This window comes from Coenobita brevimanus, chromosome 23 (genome assembly GCF_032717465.1).
Source record: "Coenobita brevimanus isolate Jiangsu-jjx chromosome 23, ASM3271746v2, whole genome shotgun sequence".
In the NCBI taxonomy this organism is placed as follows: domain Eukaryota; kingdom Metazoa; phylum Arthropoda; class Malacostraca; order Decapoda; family Coenobitidae; genus Coenobita; species Coenobita brevimanus.
The window spans coordinates 35,577,845-35,602,254 of NC_136976.1; the positions used below are offsets into that span (position 1 = coordinate 35,577,845).

Genomic DNA, 24,410 nt, shown 5'->3' on the forward strand with positions numbered 1-24,410 from the left:
AAAAATAAATAAGCAACTCTATAAAAGTTAAAAATTATATAAAGCTATCTTAAAAAAAAAAAAAAAAAAAAAAAAAAAAAATCACTAAACCATCAAGTTCCAGTGACTATGCATGAACAGGACCAGTGCGCAGTTATGTTCTCCTCACTCCCTGGCTTAAAGGATGTAGCACCAGAAAAAAAAGAGGAAAAAAATAATGCAGAGGGCCTTCTAACTTATGAAAATAATTCCTATAAAACAGATTCTTGTGCTTAAATAATATTTTAACTTAGTTTCACTTACCAGTTTAACATGAACACTTGTTCAGGTTATTCAGAGCACACTATTGTACAATATATGAGTATACAGTATATCTGATCATGTGCTTCGTGAAAATATGTATTGTAAAGACTCAAAACTTTTGTGTGGAGCAACTCAAGCTCTGAGATAGTCACAACCAACAAGGCAACAAAAAATTACTCAACCATATTGAACTTTCATCTTATGAAAAACTTGGCACATGCATGTAATGGCTTATTCTCAAGTGATGACAGAGGAACCTCCACCTCAGAATGAACAGATGTTAATGAACAAAACAACTTAAAAACTACCTGTGATAATTCTGGTAAGTACAACTACTTACATTAATATTTGCACATATTAAGACGAAGGCAAATCTTGGATGTCTCCTACTCACCCAAGTATGGCACAATCAACGACACAAAACTAACATTGCATAATGGGCTCTTTGCCCCAGTCTGGGCTTCCATTTGTTCCTTTGCATATGTTCATGCTTAAGTACAACACAAGGTTAAGTACAGGTAATGAGATGAACAACTATGTACAGAACTTTCGCCTTCACCTGCAAACATTACTGGCACACAGCCAGCAAGTTTAATACATGGATATAACAATTTAAGAATTTAAGATTGTATTTAATAAAGTTTCTTCTTCTCCTCTATTAGGAATCTCTACAATATCTTGCTGGCTGTGTCACCACCTCATGTATTGGCACATAACCTACAAGGGATCCACCTGATTCCAATAATTATGGTAGCTACACACACTAAATTTTCTACCAACACTAATTCAGTCTATTAAGGCACTTTATAAATGTCCTGTATAATACTTCAAATATAGAAAACAAACTGCAGTTGAGAGATGACCTATAATGAGCATAAAAGTCAATGCATAAAAATGTTATGTGAATTGTTCAACCTAGTGGTAAATACGAATCTCCTAATGCTACCTAGTGCAATTAAAAACATGTCTAATGTTATCAGTAATGTTTGCCTTCTTATGTATCATCTACTTTCTTGTGCCTCTTACTTACTTTAACATACGGTGTATTGTATTATAAAGATCATATGCATCTTCAAGTGTTTTCACATTACCATTATACAATACATAAGCTGCACTTTTAAAATATATAAAGTTTATCAACTTTTATAGGCTCTCAATTATTCATCTTAGCTGGTGCCTATCTCCTACACTGAAAATACTTAATTCTAAAACTTATATGACACTTTGTAACAGAAGCTATCGAGATTCTTTGAACACCTATTTCCTACTCTATTTCATAAAGTTTTAACACCAATAACACAAAGACCTAACAATAAAGCTGTGTGACCAAGCTTAACATTAGCACCATCTCTAAATGCACACTGTATGTAGTACCAAACTGATTTTTACCCATTTTCAAGTAATTGCCTTAGCAGAATATAATATCGCACAACATCACTTACTGGATACTCCATGAGCTGCCTGTAGACGAGCACAATTTCACCCTATTCGACTTTTAAATCTATGAGGTTTTGTTGTGATATTTAGTAATTCTAATTACGTTAGTACTTTAAAGTTTAGTCAACAAACTGATACACTTGTGGGCTATGGGCAGGCAGTAGGAACATGTGAGCACTAAGGCCTTTGTAGGTCCACAGGTTTCCCGGTGCCCGCCCAGGAGGTAGCCAGCCCTGCCCTATTTCACGAATCGGCAGTGTTGGAGCCGCAAAGACCTGAGGGTCCTCAATTTGCCCTTGATTGTGGGCTGTATTAAGCGGCGCAAAAAGCACGTACCGACGATCGTGGAGCTGGGTGGGCGATGCAGCAGCACCCAGAGCGCAGCACGGTTAGTGGTGTATCCTAGGGTGAGTGGTGGTGGTGGAGTGGTGGTGGTGGTGGTGGTGGTGGTGCCTCAGTGCTGGTCAGTAGTGACACGAGGGACACAAGAGAAGGAGCCCGGGGCGGGTTAGCAACGCGCCAGGTCAGCTGAGGGACCAGGATCATCCGAGCCAGAGGGGAGTTAACAGAAAAAGAGAAACGAATGTTAGTACATTACACTGGTGCAGGATGCCCCAGCATTATATCTATATATTATTTTTATTACTGTATTATTATTAATATTATTAAGAACTTTACATGTGAAGGTGCACTGCATTATCCACCCACAAACCCACTGACTCAGGACACAAAGCTATTGTAATATGTACAGTGCCCACCTACAGTTTGATCTACGTGCCCTGCTTGGCAGCATGCATGCGGAACCACCCTGGTCAGTGACAGCGCCAGCCACAAACAGGCAGCAAAGGATGGAGGCCAAGGGGAAAAGAGAGAAAGCAACCCTTTACTCAGGGAAAGAGAATGCAGGATAACTTGTGTGTGTATGTATATATATATATATATATATATATATATATATATATATATATATATATATATATATATATATATATATATATATATATATATATATAAGCATGATGATGAGATGAATACTGTGGGATGAAAATAGGTTTGTTTTGTATGATACATATTACTCAGCCAGTATGAGATGCACTGTGTCAGCACAGCAATATGTATTTACAAGGGGAAACATTTATTATATATCAGTGATATTAACATCACTCAAATGCACTGAACTTTCTTCATGTAATGTATTTTGCTATTGTTTAATGCAGATTTGCCCATCAACCTATACATAAGGTACTGAGAGTAATAATAAAACCAAATTATTTAAAAATTACATTTTCAAATGTAATGTTTCTTGCATATTGTTTTTTGGTTGTCAGATATTTTTTTTAAATACCTTTAAAAAAAAAAATTAATAAAGTACATTGTTTGAAGCAATTCTGCATCTGACTGAAACATATACCCAACTACAGTGTTCCAACTGATCGGACTTATGTTACAAGGTTCAATACGTTTGTCAGAGTTCCTTGTACTACACATTATATTGACGGCAAGAAGTCCAAGATAATTGCACGGAGTTTGCTGGCATGGTAAATAAAAGATTACATAAATATCTATTAATGCATGAAAAGCTAAAAATCATCATAATAAATACATAAGTAATTCATTCCTTGTGAGCTGCCCATCCTTGACTTAATAAAGAATGTCACCATTTATGACATTATTAACTGGATCACAAAGATACAAAAAGAAAGTACAGTAATGTTCAGTGCTGTCAAATGCACTGTTAACAAACTTTATCAGTATCTACAGTACATGAATAAATTTAGAGATAAATCTGCATGTATAACAGTGTGGAACATACTGTATTCTGTTTACGTCATAACAATATGAGTAGGGCAATACTATAATAATAAAACCAAGGCAGGTAAATGTATGAGGCTTTCAGAAAGATGTAGAAGTCTGTTTCTTAAATTTTGGCTCCTGTCCCCACTACTGGCTGGTTCCTCAGGCAAGCACATAACAGTATGGCTTTATGACCATTAGTCAGGTTGTACGTTAGTCATCACTACGGCCCAACAATGTTTATCAAGGCTGGTTAGTTTTATTGATGCTACCAGGAATCTGATACACTACGTCAGTAATGTATATAATTATGGGTGCTTTTCCGTTTTATACAATAAACATTCACTGCTGCGGAATATTCCACAAGTAGAAAGTTGTCTTGGAATGAAAAGCATACACTCTACCTTAGTTTTCTTTATCAATTTATTAAATGACTTATCAGTATTCAACGATCCATAGATATACAGATACTTTGGGCTCCTGTAGCTGTGACCTGTACTTTGAAACATCTAGACCACAAAAAACTTTTGGGCCTTAGTTTTCAGTGGCATTGCAACCACAGTCCTTAGAACTACTATTCTTAAAGCATAATTTGAATGACTTAAAATACAGAGTATGGAAAAAATGTATCTGCTTAGAACTCCCAAACTGTGAGGCAGGCCAGATTCATTTCTAAAATCTTGTAAAGTTTACCTGTCAAGCCGATTCTTCAAGTACCTCTAGGGTACAGCCTGCATGTTCTTCAAAAAGCCCATTATCAGGAGTCTAGTTGTGGCTGCACACTAGAAATGAGTTTGGAAACACTAAGGGTAATAAATTAAACAAAAATGTTAGGGCAACTTAAAAATTGAAGATTAATGGAGATTTCTTTGAGACTGTTGCTCTCTCTTACTTTATTACTTTTGGTGTGCAACTGACCGGTCCCACTTGGGGTCTGGAAGCAACTCCTAGGTGGGCATGGTGAGAACTGTCAGTAAGATATCAAAATGCATTATTTACTAAATACTTGATCAGTATAACACACAAATTAATACAGACCACAATACTACCTTATACAATGGAAGTAGTAAATGGTATTAACATCCATATGGGATTGACTAGGACTGATATTTTCCAATCACTTTAAACAGTGTGCCTGACATCCAATTAAATATAACATGTAACTGCATTTTCCTTCAGTAAAATGCTGAAATAATCCTGTGAAACACAAATGCATGGACGGAATGTTAACAAAGGCTTAAACCGATGTGATAAATCTCACCATGCCCATACATCGTCCTTCATTTTCATCCATGACTAAAATGTATTATTTCCCCACATCAACAGTAATTTAAAATAATTGCATTTGGAAATCCCTAAAAATGATTTCTCTGGCAAAAGCCACTTCCTGAAGTAACCAAAAATGAACCTGCTGTGTAACTATTGAGGTGGGGACAAAGGGGGTGGGGCATGACATAGGGTTGATCATCAGAGACCTTCAACTAACCTGGGTCGTGGCCTACGAGAGCGTACCCGTCCTTTGATAGGGGTGCTCCCGTGCCTGGCCCAAATGGCGCCGCTGCTTGACTGCTACACCTGAACAACACAATGTGAGGGCATCATGTGGCAACGTACACACCAAACAACACTGCGCAACTCACCAACATCAAGCCCATTCATAGCATTAACACTGCTAACTCATGTAAGAACTATAAAAAATATGAAAATATAAAACACTAATTACGAAGTTATTTTTTATAGTTCATACATTACAAAACAGCACAGCTTGCTTCAGCAATCCATGTGTCCCACCATTCATGCAAAGCACTAGCAAACTAAATGCTTTGAATATCCAGTTGTACATCAAACTAATGACAATTTGGAGATTCTGATATTACACAATCATTATGCTGTAAGGTGGTACCCTTCCACAGTAGCCTCTTGTGTAAAACATCAGAAAAATCTCACATGTAAAAGCTAAACAAAAGCAGAATCAGTACAAGAATTTCCTCACTGGTAACTAAAAAAGAAAATTCCAGCAGTACAAAAATAAATGATAAAATCACAAACTCACATGAGCCATCTATATTTACCTTAGCTCATACTAAAATATCTTGAATAAAACCTGATTTCAAAACGTGTTTATGTACATTGATAGCACCACCGAAATCAGACTGCAGCTGGAAAGTGATCAAGGCCAGTTAGTTGTTAGTAGATGTTACTGAGATGATTACCCTTGGGAGTGGAGCTCTGAGCTCCAGGCAGGTTGGACTTACTTTTGGCACCTCTATGTCATACTACTGCACAACATTATTACAAATTATGTTCTGTTGTTTAAAACTCTTAACATTTTCTCAATACACTAACTTTTTATAACCATCTTCAATAACGGCAAATAATGAAGAAGCTATGAAGTGCCATTTCAATTTTTAGGATAAGTTTATGAGTATTACTGTCCCATCTATGGCAAAGAACTTCTACAGACTATGAAGACCATAATTGGGATGCAGTTACAGTTCATATACCTATATACCTATGCTCTTAATTAAATGCAACAACATATACTGGCATTAAGAGTGCAGTAATATGGCAAAGAAGCCCTATCTCCCAAGTGCTGGTAATATAAAATGATCATCAAAGGTTAAGGTCAAATGTTAGTTTTCACTGTCTGTAATTGTGACAATCACCAGATGAAATTTATTCCACCGATGTAAAGCAGAACAAAAAACCACAAAGCTTAGTTCTGCGTTATCTTCTTTAAATATGCTCTGATGTGATATACGCAAAATTCTTTTAAGTTTGTAAAAGGTAAGAGCTTTTATATACCAGTAAATCTATGATCAGCTAGTTTTTGTCAACATTACTAAGTGAATCTCTGTTAAGAGAATGCAGTTAGCACTGGACCCGTTTCTTAATATTTTCAACCTAGGACTGAAAATTAAGTATTATGGCACATTAGAGACCTCTTTGAGGCCCTTCATCTGGAACAGTAACTTAAGCAGCTGCCTTGCTATATTACTATCAACTGGTAGCACTTGTTACATAAGTTAGCACTCTCTACTTGAACACATCATGTAGACTACATACTTAAATGCAGTAGTACTGTACTTACATTTTTTTTTTTAAATTCCCACTTACTTATATTTACACTTAACAGGAGCTCCCCAAAAAAGCTCAGTCTCAAGGAAATTTTCAAGGCAATTGCTTCCACTTTCCAAAACAGTAACTGCTCTTACATAGTTCAGAAATAGTCAGTCAGCACTGGCTACACTGCATTACAGTACATACAAACAGCTGAACTGTGAAATGCTTAAGGCTTCAAATCTGAACTATGATAAGCAAAGGCTTATCTGCATTAGAGCAACAGACAACACATGAGGCCAGACTGACAGCTGACACATCATGAGTTCACTGGTCAGTTAGTAACTTGGTCCCTTGGTAGCTGTTATCTAAGTCATCTTACTTGCACAATTTGCAACATCATCAACAATAATAAGAGCCAGTCTGACTCAACGAGATTAAGACTGGATGTTCCACCCTCTGTTAAATAATAAAGTGAAATTAGTATGAGCTGGCAAAACAATATTTCTCTATGTGATGCTGCATGTTAGAATACCATACAAACCTGCTCCTGTAGGAAAAGTTGAAGTCATGTCAAATCAAACAGCCTTTCTATTTTGTGTTTTCTTTTGCACAAATTATTATCACATACTACAAGACTGTAGAAAGGCTGTGCAATTCAACAATTACATTCAATATAACTCCTTTCAATTGGTTCCGATTCCTGAAAATGAACATGCAAGACAGAAAAGGATGGTAAAAAGTATTGGAAATCTATCATAAAAGAATGTAATAAAACAAAAAAGTCATACCAATTATTGAATATGGCATCTCCATTAATAAAGTAACTCGTATATTCATCCCCATTTTCAGTGTTCAACCATTTATTTTTGTTTCTAGTGCAGGTCTAATTAATGACATAATATTTACCTGACCACTGACAGGCATATGGCACATCAATGATTTCCTAAGACTTTGATACAAGTACAATAATGCTTTACATGTCAATGGGTTCACAATATTATTCATTAAATTATCAAGGCTCTTTTCTGGCTAAATGGAATTATATTAATTTTCACAACATAACTGAACCAATTGAATGGAGTCATGGAAGTTTATATATTATGCTGGAAGACTAAAGTTAAGAAAGGTTAGGACAGTTTAACATTACTAAAGAGGGTATAGTTTTGATTAAAATTATATGCACTTAAATTACACAGAGCATGCAAGACTGCCAACCCCAAACCAAAGAATATTCTACAGTATTGCTTCCACCACCATGACCAAGAGACTATTAAGTACAGTCCTATATTATTCCTAAGTATTATGCCTTACTGCCAAAGTAAATACAGTATAACACTGCAACATGGCCTTCAACTACTGCATACCAGCTACGTAACTACCTAACTCACAGAAATATAAATAAATAAGGTAAAAACCTTCACAACCTCAGACTGACGAATAGTATTTATGTTTCAAGTATTCTCACATTTCACAAAGCCAAGTGTAATCCTGGCAGCATGACCCTCACAAAATTAACATTCCTCTGAGTCACAAGACACTGTTTTGGCAACTCAACATATGGTCAAAAGCTTTTTTTTTTTTTTTTTTTTTTTTAATTTCTCAGAGGTAGAAAAAGCACCATATAAACATTTACAATGAAAGCACTGGCCACAAAATGGAATGCAATAAACAAATCACTGGGCTTATGGATGCTGATGAGCAACATTGGATAGCTTACCATGAGGTTGGAAAAAAAAAATAATAATAAAAAATAAAACTGAATATAAATAAGTATAATAAGGTTCTAATAACAAACTATAATTCCACCAACAGGTTTCTCTCTGTACTACACATAACATACAAAGACATAGGTGGGCCCTAGCACTAAAGATGAATACCACACGTATTAAGGCGGCACACCACCGCACACTGCATATGCTGTGTGTGGCACCTGGCCAGAGTGTGGTTAACCCGTGGTGGGTGTGTGAACGGTGCGTGAGTGCGGTGGTGTGGGTGGTGTGGGTAGACTAGTACATGATTCATCTGGCAAACAACCCACCAGCAGCGTCCGGGGGATACTCAGTGAGAAGAGGGGAGTTGAGTGTGGCGTAGCTAGCGGCGGCATACTCGGCGGCGGCGGCATACGGGGCATACATCAAGCTTGCAGATGCATCACTGGCAGCAATTAATGGTGGAGGCATGCCAGCGGTTCCTGTTCCATTTAAGAGTGCAGTGGTGGTGGGCACATGGATACGCGCTGGCATGATGAGAGGGTGGCCACCCAAAGGGGTGGTGGTGCGTAGACCTGAAGGCAGGGTCATCCCCGGCAGCAGACGTGGAACTTCCCCTGGAATAGGACCCAGTCCCTCAATTTCTGGGATGGGATAAAGAATGAGGGGTTAGTGAGTCAGTTCACCACCACCACACTTGTTTTCCTTAAGACATTAGTGAACAGTTAACATTAATAACTGATATATTAACCCAAACACCAAGTTACACTTTGCTGTTATTAAATTACCGTACCAAAGTTATATGTGAAGTGTATATACTAGTACAGACAATTATTACTGTATTAATTCATAAAGAATGAAAAGTAACAACTAATTTAGTTAATCAGAGTTATCAAAGGCAATCTACAGCAGTAAAGTTAGTTCTCAAAAAAAAAAAAAAAAAAAAAAAAAAAAAAGGTCTGTAGCCAACAAAGGGCAACCAAATATGAAGCAATATCCAAACCTGATGACATCCCTCCTATTCATAATAAAATTTATTAGTTTATATTTAACTGGGTAATAAAATACAGTAAATATCTGCAGCAGGTAGCAGTGATTATCCTAACCCAATATCCTATGTCTGCATGGGTTGGGCAGATCAACAGCAACTCTCATTCTAAAGCAAGAAACATTATTCTCTCTAGGTACAATAATCTATGTGGGAAGGGGGGGGGGGGGAGGGATGAAAAATTATCTTCTCTTTTATGACTGTAATTATGAGGCTGCTTGCAACAGAAGTGATGGTCACTGAGCTTTACTACAGCTACTTTATTATTTGCTTATTACATGTTACCAGATGACAAAGCCACTTACCAATATAGCCACCACAGTTTCAGTGCTTACTAAATGGTCAAGTTTCTGTTATTTAAAGCCTCTTTCAATCTATCCTTCCACCATGTTATTGACTTTCTCCTCCTCATTGCTCTTGCCATTTTTATACACATCCTCTGTCAGCAACATGCCACCCACAATATCCTCTTAGCTAAATCTCTTTATTACACAATGACCAGCATCTCCCTCAATACCCATTTAGTTCATTGTATTACTCAGGATTACACCATGAAAACTGTCAATGAACTTTGACAAGCTGTTATTGTAGACATCACATAACTTGGTCTTTGAAACCTCATCTCCCATTTCTTTGCCACTAAGTGCTTTTTATAATCTTGATTTCCTCACTCTAATATCTAACCATTCATCGTCCAATCATGTGCCTAGGAACCCAGGGCTAGATCACACAGTCCAAATATTTTAGGTGAGTGACCAATTGCCTTCCCCTTTAAGTGAGAAATCAACCCCAGTCATGCCTTGGAAACAAACCCTTAAAGGCAACATCTAGCTGAAGCACAATGTTACTCTAAAATTTGAGGTGTCTATTTTTTGGCTATATGGTTACCACCCAAAGATGGAAACGGTTTCCTGGGTTACATGAAATTATCTGGCTTGTCACTCACTGCAGTCATTCACAGATGGCAAAGAATCAAGAGAATGAATGGCTGGCATCCTCACCTATCAACACTGTGATGTACTTTCATAACTCTACTTAAGTACTGCTTGTAGTTCACTTAAGCACTGCTTGCTGTTTCTCTCTCTCTCTCTCTCTCTCTCACACACACACACACACACACACACATCGTTGACAGAGAAGCAGCTCCGAGCTGGTTGTGGGGAAGAAATAACGCTAAATAGTGGCGAAAAGGAGGCCAGCCTATTGTGATTATGTGAACTGAATGTGTGAGTGGTGGTCCCATCCAATATTTGTATAAAAAAAAAAAAAAAAGGTGGGGTGGGGGGGGGGGTAGGATTTGGTCAAATAAGAGAACAAAGCACAGCAGAAGTTTAAAATTTTCATACGGGTGTATACTGGCAGAAGGAGAGAGTCCTTTGTTTACATACAGTGCCGGTGAATCTGCGGGATTCTCCAATGAAGATTGGAGTAGAGAGAGTATTAAACTGAATCAAACAAGAGTAGCAGATTTAGAGAAAAAAGGCTGAGAGGAATGCCCAGGAATTAAAAAAGGTATGGTCAGTAATTAAAGAGTTGTAGAAATGAACACTAAAATATGAGAAAGAGATTAAGGAATTGAAAAATGAGGTGGAAAGCGTCAGTTCACATATTGTAGAGCAAGAGAAAGAAATATCAAAATTAAAATTGAGTAATGATTCAGCCTCAAATGTAACAGAACAGCTTAAAAGAGAAAACAAGAGGTTGGAGGAAGAAAGGGACAGGATGAAAAGTAAACCAGAAGAGTATGAACCAAAAACAAAGATGCAAGATGAATATATTAAGGAAATCAAGGATGAGCATAAGGGGTGGATGAAAATTCAGGAAGAGGAGAAAATAAATCTAAAGGAGATTACAGAGCAACAGAAGAAAGAAAACCACAAAAAGGTAGAGAAGGATGTGGTTAGGGTACTAAAACATAAAGGATCGATTGTCAGAGATGTAGCAGACAAGAAAGAATGTGCAATTATCTTGTGTTTGAAAGAAAAACCTATGTCAGTGAGGTCAGAAAGAGAAAAGGAAGAACTGAGAAGGGCAAAGGAATACTGTCAATAATTATGGAGGGAAATATCGAAGCCCACGAAGAGATCGATGAAGTGTTTAGGCTGGGAAAATATGTGAAGGGATTGGCAAGGCCACTAAAAGTAAAATCTCAATCTCAGGTCATGGTAAATGAAATACTCAACAAGACTTGGAAATTAGCAGATAAGGAGGAATTCAAAAATACCTGGATAAGAAGAGATGCAAATGAGGAAGAGAGAACTAAAATAAAGGAACTTGTTATGGAAGCCAAAGAAAGAAAAAGACCAGAGAACAGGAAGAGAAGACAGTCCTATTGGAGACATGGATCAGATATTGAGCAAGTGGTAACAAAGGAGAGAGGGAGAGAGGACACAATAAAAAAGCAATGCAAAAAGACTGAAAGACGGGTACACTAATGTAGATGGTCTAATCTCAGCAAGGCTGGAAATAGACGATTTCTTGAGGGTAAATGTGCCAGACATTATGTGCTTTGTACAGACCAAGCTAAGAAAGAATACTGATATCCAAATGAGAGATGGGAAATACAAACTATGGAGAAGAGATCGAAAAGAAAAAATGAAAAAAGTAGTGATGATAACAGTGAAAAACAGATTAAATGTGGATAGTGTTGAACTGGGAGAAGGTATGGCCAAAATGAGAAACATGTTAACAGAAACCAGAGGGAAAGGCAAGAAAGACATAGCAGTAGCATATGTCCCCTCCCACAAGACATGAGCATGGAACAAGGAGGAATAACAGATGTCGTCAGACATGGTTAGATATCTAAAGAATGTGAATGAGAAAAACAACAATATAATCCTGATGGATGACTTTAATTGTAATGAGGTAAACTGGGAGGAGTGGGACTCAGTAAGTAGTAAAGATTCGTGGGGCAGTATACTCTTAAATATAGCAATGGATAATGTAACGACCTAGTGGGTCAAAGAAGAGATAAGATTTAGAGGTAATGACACACCAGCAAGATTAGATTTAATTCTAACCAAAGAACCTGATGCAATTGAATCCCTGAAACATTTGTGTCCTACAGGAAAAAGTGATCATGTTGTGATCAAGTTCCAAACAATAGAAGGAAGTGGGGAGACAAGAGATGAGATATACAGGCATGGAAGATACAACTTTGGGAAAGCAAACTTCTCAGGACTGAAAAAAAATTTTGAAGAATCAGATTAATGAGAATTCAGGGAAACAAGAGAGATACAGAAGAAGTGGAATATCTTTCTAGACTTCTATAATACGGGTGTGGAAAAGTATGTCAAAGGTTTAAGGGAAAGAGAACTGGAGAAATGACTCATTCAACAAATGGTACAAGATAACAAAAAAGGAAACTGATATGGCATGGAACAAAATTGAGATACAGAGGTAATGACAGAACAAAGGAAGTACATAAAAGAACTAGAAATGAATATGCAAGAATACACAGAGAGGAAGAAAGACACTTCAAAAGAACGTGGCAAACTGAAACAAAAGGAAGGAATCAATAAGCTGAAAGCAGAAAGAAATGTCTATAAAGATGCAGTTATGCATGCTGATATAATGAACAAATCCTTCCAATCAGTCTTCACAAGAGAAAGTAATTCTGTGGAGGAGGAGGGAATAACATGAAATGTAGTAGTAAATGAAGTAAAAGTTGAAGTGAAAGAAGTGTACAAATTACTGGAAAGTCAAGAAGTGAGGAAGGCCCCAGGACCAGGCGAGATCTCTAACTGGATACTAAAGGAATGCAGAGAACAACTGGCAGATAATATTAAGGTTTAATTGTGTGTTCTCTGGAAGAAGGGAAAGTGCCTCGGGAATGGAAGAGGGCCAATGTGGTACCAATTTATAAGGCAGGGAACAAGGAAGAACCCCTGAATTATAGACCAGTGTCCCTGACAAACTTGGTCGCAAAATTGTACAAGAGAACCCTGAAACACAGATGGATAAAATATCAGGAGGAGATGGACGTTTTTGCAGAAAGTCAGCTTGAATTCAGAAGTGGAAGGTTGTGTGCTGCCAACCAGTTGAGCATCTACTCTTGGACAACTGACGTGCTACAAGAAAGAGATACTGTAGTTGGGTGGATTGTGTGTATTTAGATATGGAGAAAGCCTCCAATTGTGGTAGGTGGTGGTGACCATCATCCACTCACTTGATGTAGAGCTGCCTACTTCTTCCTTAGCTTTTATCATTCTTTTTCTGTGTCTGCCCTCCTCTCTTCATATTTCTCCCATCTTTCCTGTCACTTCTTATTGCTTTTCTTTCCTTTGCAGGTGGTTTTACATTGAGTGACAAGCCAAATGGTTTCCTGTAAGCCAAGAAACCATTTACTGCGCTGGGTGGTAACCATATAACCAAACCATACGTGCTCCCTACATGTCAACAAGTGGGTTGGTGGAGGAGTAGTGCCCCTCCCCATAAAACAAATAACTCTAAGTCAAATGGCCACCCCTTACGGGATTGTGGTGTCTGGCAATAGATAGATAGATAGATTGATAGAAGGTACCTCACAAGCGACTAATGTGAAAATTAGAACACATAGGACGACTGAAGGGGAACCTCTTGGCGTGGATGAGAGGCTTCTTGAGAGAGAGACATATGAGGACAGTAATAAAAGACATGATATCTAGATGGAGGCAAGTAACAAGTGGAGTCCCACAGGGCTTGGTGTTAGTGAAAGTAATGTTCCTGATCGACGATTTGGTAGATGGAATGAACAGTTAGGCAAGTCTGTTTGCTGACTACACAAAATTCATGAGGCTAGTAGAAGTTGAAGAAGACTGTAAAATGCTGCAGGAGGACCTGGATAGAATTAATGAGTGGAGTCAGATGTGGGAAATGAAATTCAGTGCAAAAAAAAAAATGTAAAATATTGGAAATGGGTAAAAGTACCACGAGACAATTACTGAATTATTTGATAGGTAATGAACTAATCGCAAATGCGCGAGAAGAGAGGGACTTTGTTGTGCTGGTCCAGGATAACTGGTCACTCGAAAAAAAAGGGAGAGACGTATAATCTCTTGACTAACATAAGAGCAGCATTTCATTACATGGATAAGGAGATGAGGAAAAAAACTGATAGTGGCCATGATCTGGCCCAGGTTGGAATATGTGGAATAAGTGTAGTCCCCACATAAAAAGAAAGATACTGTACTAAAAAGGATAAAAAGGGAGACCGGCCTCCAAGACTGGCAAATTTATAATGCAGACAACACAGGGCTTTTATGGGAAAGCCCTGCCTAATACCACACGTGCCGAGAAAAGCCAGTCCAGTGTGCCGGGCCACAAGCAGAGCAAATCACGGGTGTCTGTGCTGTTGTGCGCAAGTGCCGATGCTGCGCACTGACTGAGGCCAAAGGTGATGGACAATGCGAAGCAACCACATGCAATGAGGCCCATCATGAACAGTTTGCCTGTGGACTATGACAAAAATGCCAAGTCTTGGTTCACAGGCAGGATAACCAAGTCTTGGTTTTTTTAATGCTTTGTGCCCTCAATCAAGGTGTACCAGACGAGGGAACACAATGTGCAGCCATGTGAGGTTAGGGCTCTGTTGTTGCTGGACCAGGCCCCAGCCCAAGCTCAGAGGAAGTGCTAACCACCCATGATGGGAAAATCAAGACCATGTTCCTTGCTACAAGCACAACTTCCATCCTGCAGCCCATGGACCAGGGGATCATCAACACCTTCAAGCGACATTACAGGAGACTGATGCTGGACGACATTCGGGCGGGACAAATGGAGCCACAGGAAGGAGAGGACACCAGAGGGCAGCACAGTGTTGAGGCGTGGAAGAAATATGACACACATGACACTGTGCTGAACATCAGGAAGGCATGGGGCCTTGTGGTCACTAGGACACTTATTCATGGGTGGAAAGCAATATTTGGTCAGAGGGAGGCACAGGCAGCAGAAACATAAGGGGGCAGCAGATTTTTAGGGCTTCACCATAGACGAGTGCAGGAAGGCCTTTCACCGAGCAAGCAAGGCAGAAGTGGGCATGGACGAAATCCATGAATGGATGGATATGCATGCTGGTGACCCTGGCTACCACATCCAGTCTGAAAACGAAATTAAGGCAGAAGCGACTGCAGAGGAGGCACCGACTGAGATGGAAGTCCAGGAGTCTACCAGCAAGGTCAGATTATCCCAAGCCAGCAATAATGTTGACACACTTCTAGATTACCTCATCGACAGCAATCATGAAGATCTCCGAGTGTTTTACCCTCACATGAGGGATATGAGGATCAAGATTATGAAGGTCCTGAGGGAGATATATGTCCAAAAGCAGACCAAGATCAACGACTTCTTCAAGCCACCACTACCGCATAAATCTAAGGAAAGGAAGGACAGTTGCACAGCAGACATTTCACTGTCATCCAACTCTAGCCTCCCATCACCCACACCATCCCTGAAGCTCCCCAGCCCCTATATCACCCCAGTACCACCTCTAGTGATGGTGGAGGGTGATTCTCGGAGTGACTAAACCACCCCCAAGCCTGATACAGGTCTGGGGAAGGCCAGTATGGCTACCTGTTCTGGCATACTTCTGCAATAAGTGTAGAACTCCTACTTTTGGAGGTAAGCCTTACTGTATTTTACTCTCCCAAATTTAATATACTACGGTACTGTATTTGGCACACTACTATCCTCATCTTATTCTACATGTGTGCATATTTTATTAGCAAGTACCGTATGTACAGTATCACTGTTAACATGTACACAATAATACATTTAAGTGTAGGTGTTAATTATGGGTTCAGACTACCATGTTACTGAGAGTTAGCATAGTTTGCTACGTTTGGGTGAGCAGTGCTAAGAACAAGGCCTGACTGTTGGCTTCAAGGATTTAGTGGAAAGTACCTCAAAATACCAGAAAATTTCCTTTATACTGAACCTTGGTAACGGAACTCGACTTACTGGAAAATACGAGAAAACGGAAGAGGGGATGGATGAATTAGTTTGTTAAATCAAGCATCTACTGTGTGTGTGTGTGTGTGTGTGTGTGTGTGTGTGTGTGTGTGTGTGTGTGTATACAGTATATATATATACTGTATATGACTGAGTGACAAGCCAAATGGTTTCCTGTACACCAGGAAACCTTAACCAAATTTTGGCGCCTGGTGGTTTAGTGGGTAATTACAGCGCTCCAATCGGATTGAGCCAGTGAAGGTTTATCTCCAAGGGGAGGTTGGAGTTTATTGCTCACGTAATGCCACTCAGGGATGAGTGAGGCTGACCACTCTCATCTTAAATGTCAGGACCAACTTGCCTAACCCTGAGCTCCTATGCTCCTCATGGGGCAACGTAGGATTGGATGATGGATGGATATATTATATACAGTATACTGTATATATACAGCTACTGCAAACTGACTTAGGACCTCCCCCCACAAGGTATTTAAAAACACAGAAATCATAGTATATCACAATGTTTGTTCATGAAATGCCATTCATTAATATGAAATCATGTTTCCCTTGTTTTTCAGGACCAGTTGGATGCATTCTGACATGGAATCACTTAGATCTCTAAAGTAATCTAAGGACATTTCTTTGCACCAAACATCTGTCAGTTCAGTCTTGAGGTTGTTCAATCTAGATTGGGTGTCTTCTTCTCTACCATGATTTTCTTCATCTTTGCCTAGCAGTTTTCTATTGGATTTAGATCTGGACTGTTGCCAGGCCAGACGGGGACCTCAATTTGATTATCCTGAAGCCATTTTGCCACCTTTCTTGACTTGTGACATGGAGCTGAATTGTGCATGAAAAAGTCACATCCATGAGTAGCTCTTTCAGAACCTGAATGTACTGGCCACCATTCATCACCAAGTTCTTAGGAAGGAAGTAGAGGCCTCCCCTTCCCATTCCACCTGAGAAAACCCCCCATACCATTACTGATTGTGGGTGCTTAACAGTCGGCACCGTGTAAGCAGGGTCATATCGACTACGGGAGGCAGGGTGACGAACCTTGGCAGAACACACCTGGAACACTTGAAATGTGCTTTCATCAGAAAACATAACTTTTCTCCACTCATCCATGTCCAGTGTGCATACTTCTTGGCAAACTGAATGCGCTGCTTCTTCATGCGGTCTGTGAGAAGAAGGGTCTCGGCTGCAGTTAAGCTTGGCAAAGCCAGCTCCTTCTACAAGCAGTGTTGGATAGTTCGAACTGAGATGTCTTGCAACAGTTGGAGATGCATTCTCTTCAATTCTGCTGCTATCAGTCAAGGATTCTTGATTACTTCCCTCTTTAGAAGCGTATCTGTACCTCTGGAAGTCGTCCTCTTCCTTCCACGCCATGCGTGTGCTCTGGTACGACATCAGGTGGCAGGCCGTGCACTGGAGCAAGAATCTTCATGATGGTCGACTTTGCGCGTCCAGTACGTTCACAAATCGTGTTGATAAGGACATTATCCTGCCTCCAGGCAATGATAAAGACCCTCCCATCCTTTGAGCAGTACTTTCTAGGCATGACAACTTGACTCTGGGAAAATAACAGGGCAAACAGTAATGCATAAGAAAAAAGAGGAAGGTGCAAGCTCGGAGCGACGGGAACATATACTCCCACTCTTGCTTCTGGGCAAACACTGATGTGCTGAGTGTTTCACCACCTCCCACCAACACCAGAGGAGTTGTCAGTTACTTCTTGCCCCTCAAAATTTACTTGGTAGAGGTGGAAACACAAAGCAAAGACAGACAACTCTCCCATAGCAATTCTGTGTGTAGGTCCTAAGTCAATTCGTGGTGTATGTGTGTGTGTGTGTGTGTGTGTGTGTGTGTGTGTGTATATATATATATATATTTATACATGCAGGGAAACCCAGATTTACAATACCCCTATACGCAGTACCCCAGACTAGTGATGGGGGTAGAAATACTACCCTGCCCCTGGTTTTGCGGTGGGCATCGCACTCCATCGCCACCTTTTGGTGACGACCAGGATGGGACATGGACTTACAAGAAGTGACTGATGAGAGGTGTTTGATATTGTGTTTGATATTTTCTGACTTATTTTTTATGACTTTCAGATTTTATTTGTTGGTTATAGAGAGTTATTAACAGGTGTTAGGTTTGAGTTAGTTTCTTTTACAGCTGTTAGGCCATTCAGACTGACTTTTTTTGGACTCATTTCGGTGGGATTAGGACCTGGGTGGGGGGGGAAACCCAAGGCTCAAAAACGCATCTCTATACTTTACATGTTAAATCGTCCCCGATTTACAATACCCCACCTAGCGATGGGTTTTTACTTAACCAATTGCCCCCTGGGGGCACTAGAAATTCATGCAAACACCACACTAGTTTATTGGGAAGCCACTAATAGTACTGTGGGTGACCTGCAGTCACTTGGCTGTTTACACTGCGGTTACTGGCTTTCCCTTGCTCTCTCTCTCCCTTGTGCATTCTTACCTAATTGTATCTTTACAAGATTGAGTCAAGCTCGAACAGTCCTGTGTATTAACCCAGTTTTATCATATATATCCTCAATATGAACTGTTCAGGCACACACTATTTCATTCGGTAGTGTATTCCTCTGATCAATTGGCCTATTTGGGAAACAGAATTTCCTTATGTCTTTATTACCTTTCTTTCTATGCAGATTTTTACAGTGTCTTCTTGCTGATGCTTCCCCATGGGTTATATACTCATTTATGTCTATTTTCTCTTTCCCTGTGATGCATTTACATAGCATAATCATGTGTCCTCTTTTCCTCCATTCTTGTATTGTTGGTAGGTTCAGTTTTTCTAATCTTTCTTTATAGCCTAGATCCATTCAGCTTGGTATCCCCCTTGTAGCAGCTCTTCATACTTTTTCAATCTTATCTATGTTTTTTTTTTTTTTTTTAGATTTTTTATTTTTATTTTATTTTATTTTTTTTTAGATGAGGATTCCATACCTTGTGGTAGGTGGGTGCAATCACCATCCACTCACTCAATGTAGTGCTGCTCTCTGGTGTCTGCCCTGTCCTCTCTTCCATCCTTCTTTCCTTCTATCCTCTTCTGTCTTTTTTTCCTTCAGTCTTTCCTCATCCTACTGCCTAAGGGTGACTTTACACTCCCTCTTCTGTCTTTCTTTCCTTCATTCTTCCCTCTTCCTTCTGCCTGTGGGTAACTCTACACCAAGTGACAAGCCAAATGGTTTTCTGTACACCAGGAAACCATACACAGGGTGGTAACCATATAACCAAATTTTGGCACCTGGTGGTTTAGTAGGTAATTATTGCGCTCCAATCGGATTGAGCCGGTGAAGGTTTATATCCAAGAGATGGTTGGAGTTTACTGCTCATGTAATGCCACTCAGGGATGAGTGAGGCTGGTCACTCATCTTAAATGTCAGGACCAACTGCCTAGCCCTGGGCTCCTATGCTCCTCATGGGGCAACATAGGACTGGATGATGGATGGACAGATGGATGGAAGATTCCACACCACTGATGCATATTCCAGGGTTGGTCTGATGAATGATGTTATTATCTTTCTCAACATGTCTTCACTTATATATGTGAATGCTATTCTCATATTAGAAGGTAGTGCATGCATGTTTCATCTCATTTTTGTGGTCAGCCAGAAATAGTCTGTTACCGATAATCACTCCTAAGTCCTTCTCTTTTTCTGATATATGTAGGATTGAACTTCCTAGCTTATAATCCCAATCTGGTCTTTTTCCATTTTTACCAAACTTAATTACATGGCATTTGTCCACATTGAATTTCATTTGTCATCTACTGCTCCATTCATGAAGCTTATTTAATTCTTTTTCTAGCTCTCTGCAAGACTCTGTGTTTGTAATTCTCCTTTGTATTTTTGCATAATCAGCAAACATATTTAGATAGCTTCCATTTCCATTATTCCTGTCTACATCATTTATGTATGCTAAACACATAATTGGTGCCAGCACAGTGCCCTGTGGAACTCCGCTACTCACTTCCCTCCATGATGAGTAATTACCCCTTGGTACTGTTCTCATTTCCTTTTTTCTCAGAAAATCCTGTGTCCAGCAGAACAGATTACCTTGGATTCATCCTTAATGGTACAGTTTCCATAAAAGTCTTTGGTGCAATACTCTGTCAAATGCTTCTTAAAATTAAATAGGTACTGTCCACCGATCCCTCTCTTTTCTGTAGTTCTTCTGCAACTCTATCATAGTAGCTTAATAGATTTGTAACCCACGCTTTTCCTTTTCTAAAACCGAACTGTCTTTCTGTTATCATTATGTATTTTTCCAGATGGTTTACCTAAATTTTCTTATCAGCTTTTCTAGTAACTTACTTACAACACTGGTCAGGGATACTGGTTTATAGCTGAGTGGATTCTGTCTATTTCCTTTATAGGAACAATGTTTGCTTTCTGCCAAATATCTGGTAATGTACCTTAAGGATTCCTTGAATATTAAATATAATGGTCTGCTTAACCCTTCTGCACATTCCTGTAGCACCCAACCTGAATTTTCGTCAGTACCATTAGCTTTTCCTCTGCCTAAATTTACTCAACTCTTCCTATACCTCTTGTTCCGATAATCATATATCTGGTAATGTGTGTGGGCATGGATGTTCCTTCTCATCTCTCTCAACATTACCTTCTTTGGTAAAAACTGATTGGAAATTTTTGTTAAGAACTTTGCAAGTATCTTTTCCTATGATACAGGTTATCCCCTCATCCATTATTTACTGTATTTTATGAGTATCTTTCACTTTGGTTCTGCTTCGGATGTAGTTGTAAGAAAGCTGTGGTTGTTCACTACTTTTATTTATAATGTCTTCCTCAAATTGTCTTTGAGCTTCTCTCCTTATCCTTGTATAATCATTTCTTGCCTGTTTATAGTTGTTATATCTCCTCTCACTACTGTGTCTTCTGTATTTATTCCACAGCAAGTCTCTTTTCTATTTCAATTTTTTACATTCTGTATTTAACCACTTCTTTATCCTTATTTCTGTTTCTCTGGGCTAAGGGATATGATTTTCAACTCCTGTTTCATATAATTCACAGAATTTTCTATAAATAACATTATATCTTGTCCTCTAAATTCCTTTTCCCAATCTATTTGTATGAAGTACAGTACTTCATTAGATCACAGAAGCTGCCCTTTTTGTAGTTTAGGCTCCTTTCATAACTTTTATTGCAGCAATCCTTTCATATGCAATCCTGAAGTTGAAATTTAATAATACATGGTCATTTTTGCCCAATGGAGGGTGATGCATTATGTGATCGGTACCATTATCTTGCCTGGTAAATATAAGATCTAGTAATGATGGATCATCGAGTCCCCTTTTCCTGGTGTTTCCCTTTACAGGTTCGTTTTCGTTTTCATTTTTGTAGGCTCCAAAATGCTTGCATGCGTCGGCCATGGTCACCTAATGGCAGCTCTCCATGCTGCACGATCTATGGCAGCCTCCCTGTTCAGTCCCTTAACCCTGAGGTCACACTTAATGACCTCGTCCCATGTCTTTCTCAGTTTACCCCTCGCAACCCCACCCTCAATATTAACACCTCTCACCTTCCTCACCCAATTATCATCCCCTATCCTCTCCACATGCCCAAACCATCTCAATCTACCTCTCCTCATCACAACACCAATACACTCCAGTCCCATCCTACCTGTCAACTCTTCCATCGTAAACCCGGCCCTCCCCAGGCCTTGCACGCAAGAACGCACTGCACATCCACCTAATCATTGTCATTTCTGTACCTTTGAGCTTACGAATATGCTCTTCCTTTACTGCCCAGGTCTCACTACCATACAGCATCATACTCCTAACACATGCTGCATACAGAGACCCCTTAGCACATAGGAAGAGTCCTCTCAATGTCAGGAGAGGCAACAGCTCCCTGAACTTCTTCCAACCACTTCTCACCCTAGCCATAGAGCTAGCTCCAGCCCCACCTCCAGCACATAACATGTCTCCCCCCAAAAAAAACTCTTCCACACATTCAAAGAGACTCACCAGCAAGATCAATCCTTTCATGCCTGACCATCTCCACCTGTTCTCCCTGACACGCCGCACACATAAAATCAGCATAGTCTTGCAGTCTGCCTCTAATACCACTAGATCTCTTGTGCACCCATTTATCACAAACAAGATGGAATTACTTCCCACGCCCTTGTGGCAAACTGCACATGGCCACTCTCCCTCTTCTTTTACTGTACCACCACCAACCCTAGATACCATCACTTTTTTTTTATTTGCATCTACCCTTAAGCCTTTGTGCTCCATACCATCTCTTCACTTCCTAAATCTTTCCTCTGCCTCCCTTTCATTCTCTGCAATCAACACCAAATCATCAGCATACAACATCTCCCACGGGAGTCCATTTCTGAAGTCACGTGAGAGGGCTTCAAGTACCATGATAAACAACCTGGGACTCAAAACTGACCCCTGATGCACACCAACATTCACGGAAAACTCATCATTCAAATCTCCATTCACTCTTACCTGGGTGCAAGCACCCACATGCATGGCCATAACCACCCATACCAGCCACTCCTCCAAGCCAAGCTTTCTAATTATTCACTTCACCATCTGTCTAGGGACTGTCAAAGGCCTTTTCCAAATTAACAAAAACAAAATACCGATCCCTTTTCTTACCAATATATTTTTCCTGAAACTGTCGAACAATGAATATGGCATCAGTGGTCCCCCTGCCTGGCATAAACCCAAACTGCATCTCACCAATATTCACTCCTACTCTAATCATACCTTCTAGAACTCTCTCCATTACCTTCAATATCTGATCTAAAAAGCTTTAAACGTCTAGAATTTCATCTTTCCAGGGCATCACCCTTCCCTTGGTACACATTTACAATTTCGCTCTTCAACCAATCATCTGGGACAACATACTCATATATAATCATATTTATCAGGTCAGTGACTAACCTCACCCCTATATCCCCTGAGGCCTTCAACATTTCAGCAGTCAATCCAGACACACCTGTTGCTTTCCCCACCTGCATCCTGCCTATTGCCTCACTCACAGTAGCAGCGTCAATCAAAGGCCAAGGGCCAAACACTGGATCTGCTGGCTCCAAACCTTCCCTGTCCCAGTCACACTCCTCATTCAACAACCAGCTATAATGCTCTCTCCATACATCTTCAATATCCTCACTGTTCACCACTACCCTTCCTTCATCATTCTTTACACACTGCTCACCTATAATATCCCGATTATCCCTCTTCATCTGATTTGCCACCCCATGATTTAGGTTATCAAGTAAAGTCTCTGTGACTCAGACTTCGCCCTGTTTACCTCTCTTCTAGCCCTACGCTTGGCAGCCAAGTATTCCTCCTTGTTATCACCCTTCTTCCATTCGCGGAAAAGCCTGCTGTGTTAAGAAAAACTCCTGTACAAGATCTAGGAGCTTTTGATCCCAGCAACTTTTATAGCTTCTTACATCTAGAGTATTCTAATTTATATTTATACTGAAATCTCCAGTTAATATAATTCTTTCAGAGTTCTCTTCCATTCTATGTAGCAGGGTTCATAAACTCTGAACTATACTTTCTGCCAGGTCTTCATATTCACCTCTTTCCCAGGTGTTTGTTTTGGGTGGGATGTATAAATCTGCCACAATTATTTTCCCTTTGTGTGTTCTTACCTAACTGTATCTTTACAGGAATGAGTCAACCTCATACTGTCCCGTGTCTTAAACTATTTTTATCATACATCTCCTTAAATTTATGAACTGTTTTGGCACACATTATTTCATTCAGTAATGCATTCCACTGATCAATTGCCCTATTTGGGAAACTAAATTTTCTTACGTCTCTATCGCCTCTTTTTTTTTTTGCAGTTTTTTACAGTGTCCTCTTGCTGATGCTTCCCCATAGGTTATATATTCATTTATGTCTATTTTCTCCTTCCTTGATATGCATTTATATAGCATAATCATGTCTCCTCTTTTCCTTCTCTCCTGTAGTGTTGGCAGATTCAGTTTTTCCAGTCTTTCTTCATAGCTTAAATCCCTTAAGCTTGGTACCCATCTTGTGGTGGCCCTTTGAACTTTTTCAATCTTATCTATGTGTTTCTTAAGATGAAGATTCCAGACTACTGATGCATACTCCAAGGTTGGT

The 24,410-nt window shown here is 39.6% G+C and overlaps 1 protein-coding gene across 3 annotated transcripts in view; it reads right to left on the reverse strand.

The window, feature by feature from the left end:
• how (protein held out wings) overlaps positions 1-24,410 on the reverse strand; it is a 321,877-nt gene continuing 297,467 nt past the window's right edge. The window contains exons 6-9 of one of the 3 annotated variants that reach the window (XR_013896083.1): positions 8,615-8,929; positions 5,000-5,088; positions 2,482-2,527; positions 1-2,247 (exon numbers count right to left, since the gene is read on the reverse strand). Coding sequence is in view for 2 of the 3 variants with exons in the window: in XM_080267232.1 (XP_080123358.1) it covers positions 5,012-5,088; positions 8,615-8,929 (392 nt within the window). In the remaining variant the exon portion in view is untranslated. The remainder of the gene's footprint in view (positions 2,248-2,481; positions 2,528-4,999; positions 5,089-8,614; positions 8,930-24,410) is intronic. The other 2 variants (XM_080267233.1, XM_080267232.1) reach the window with 2 other exon arrangements.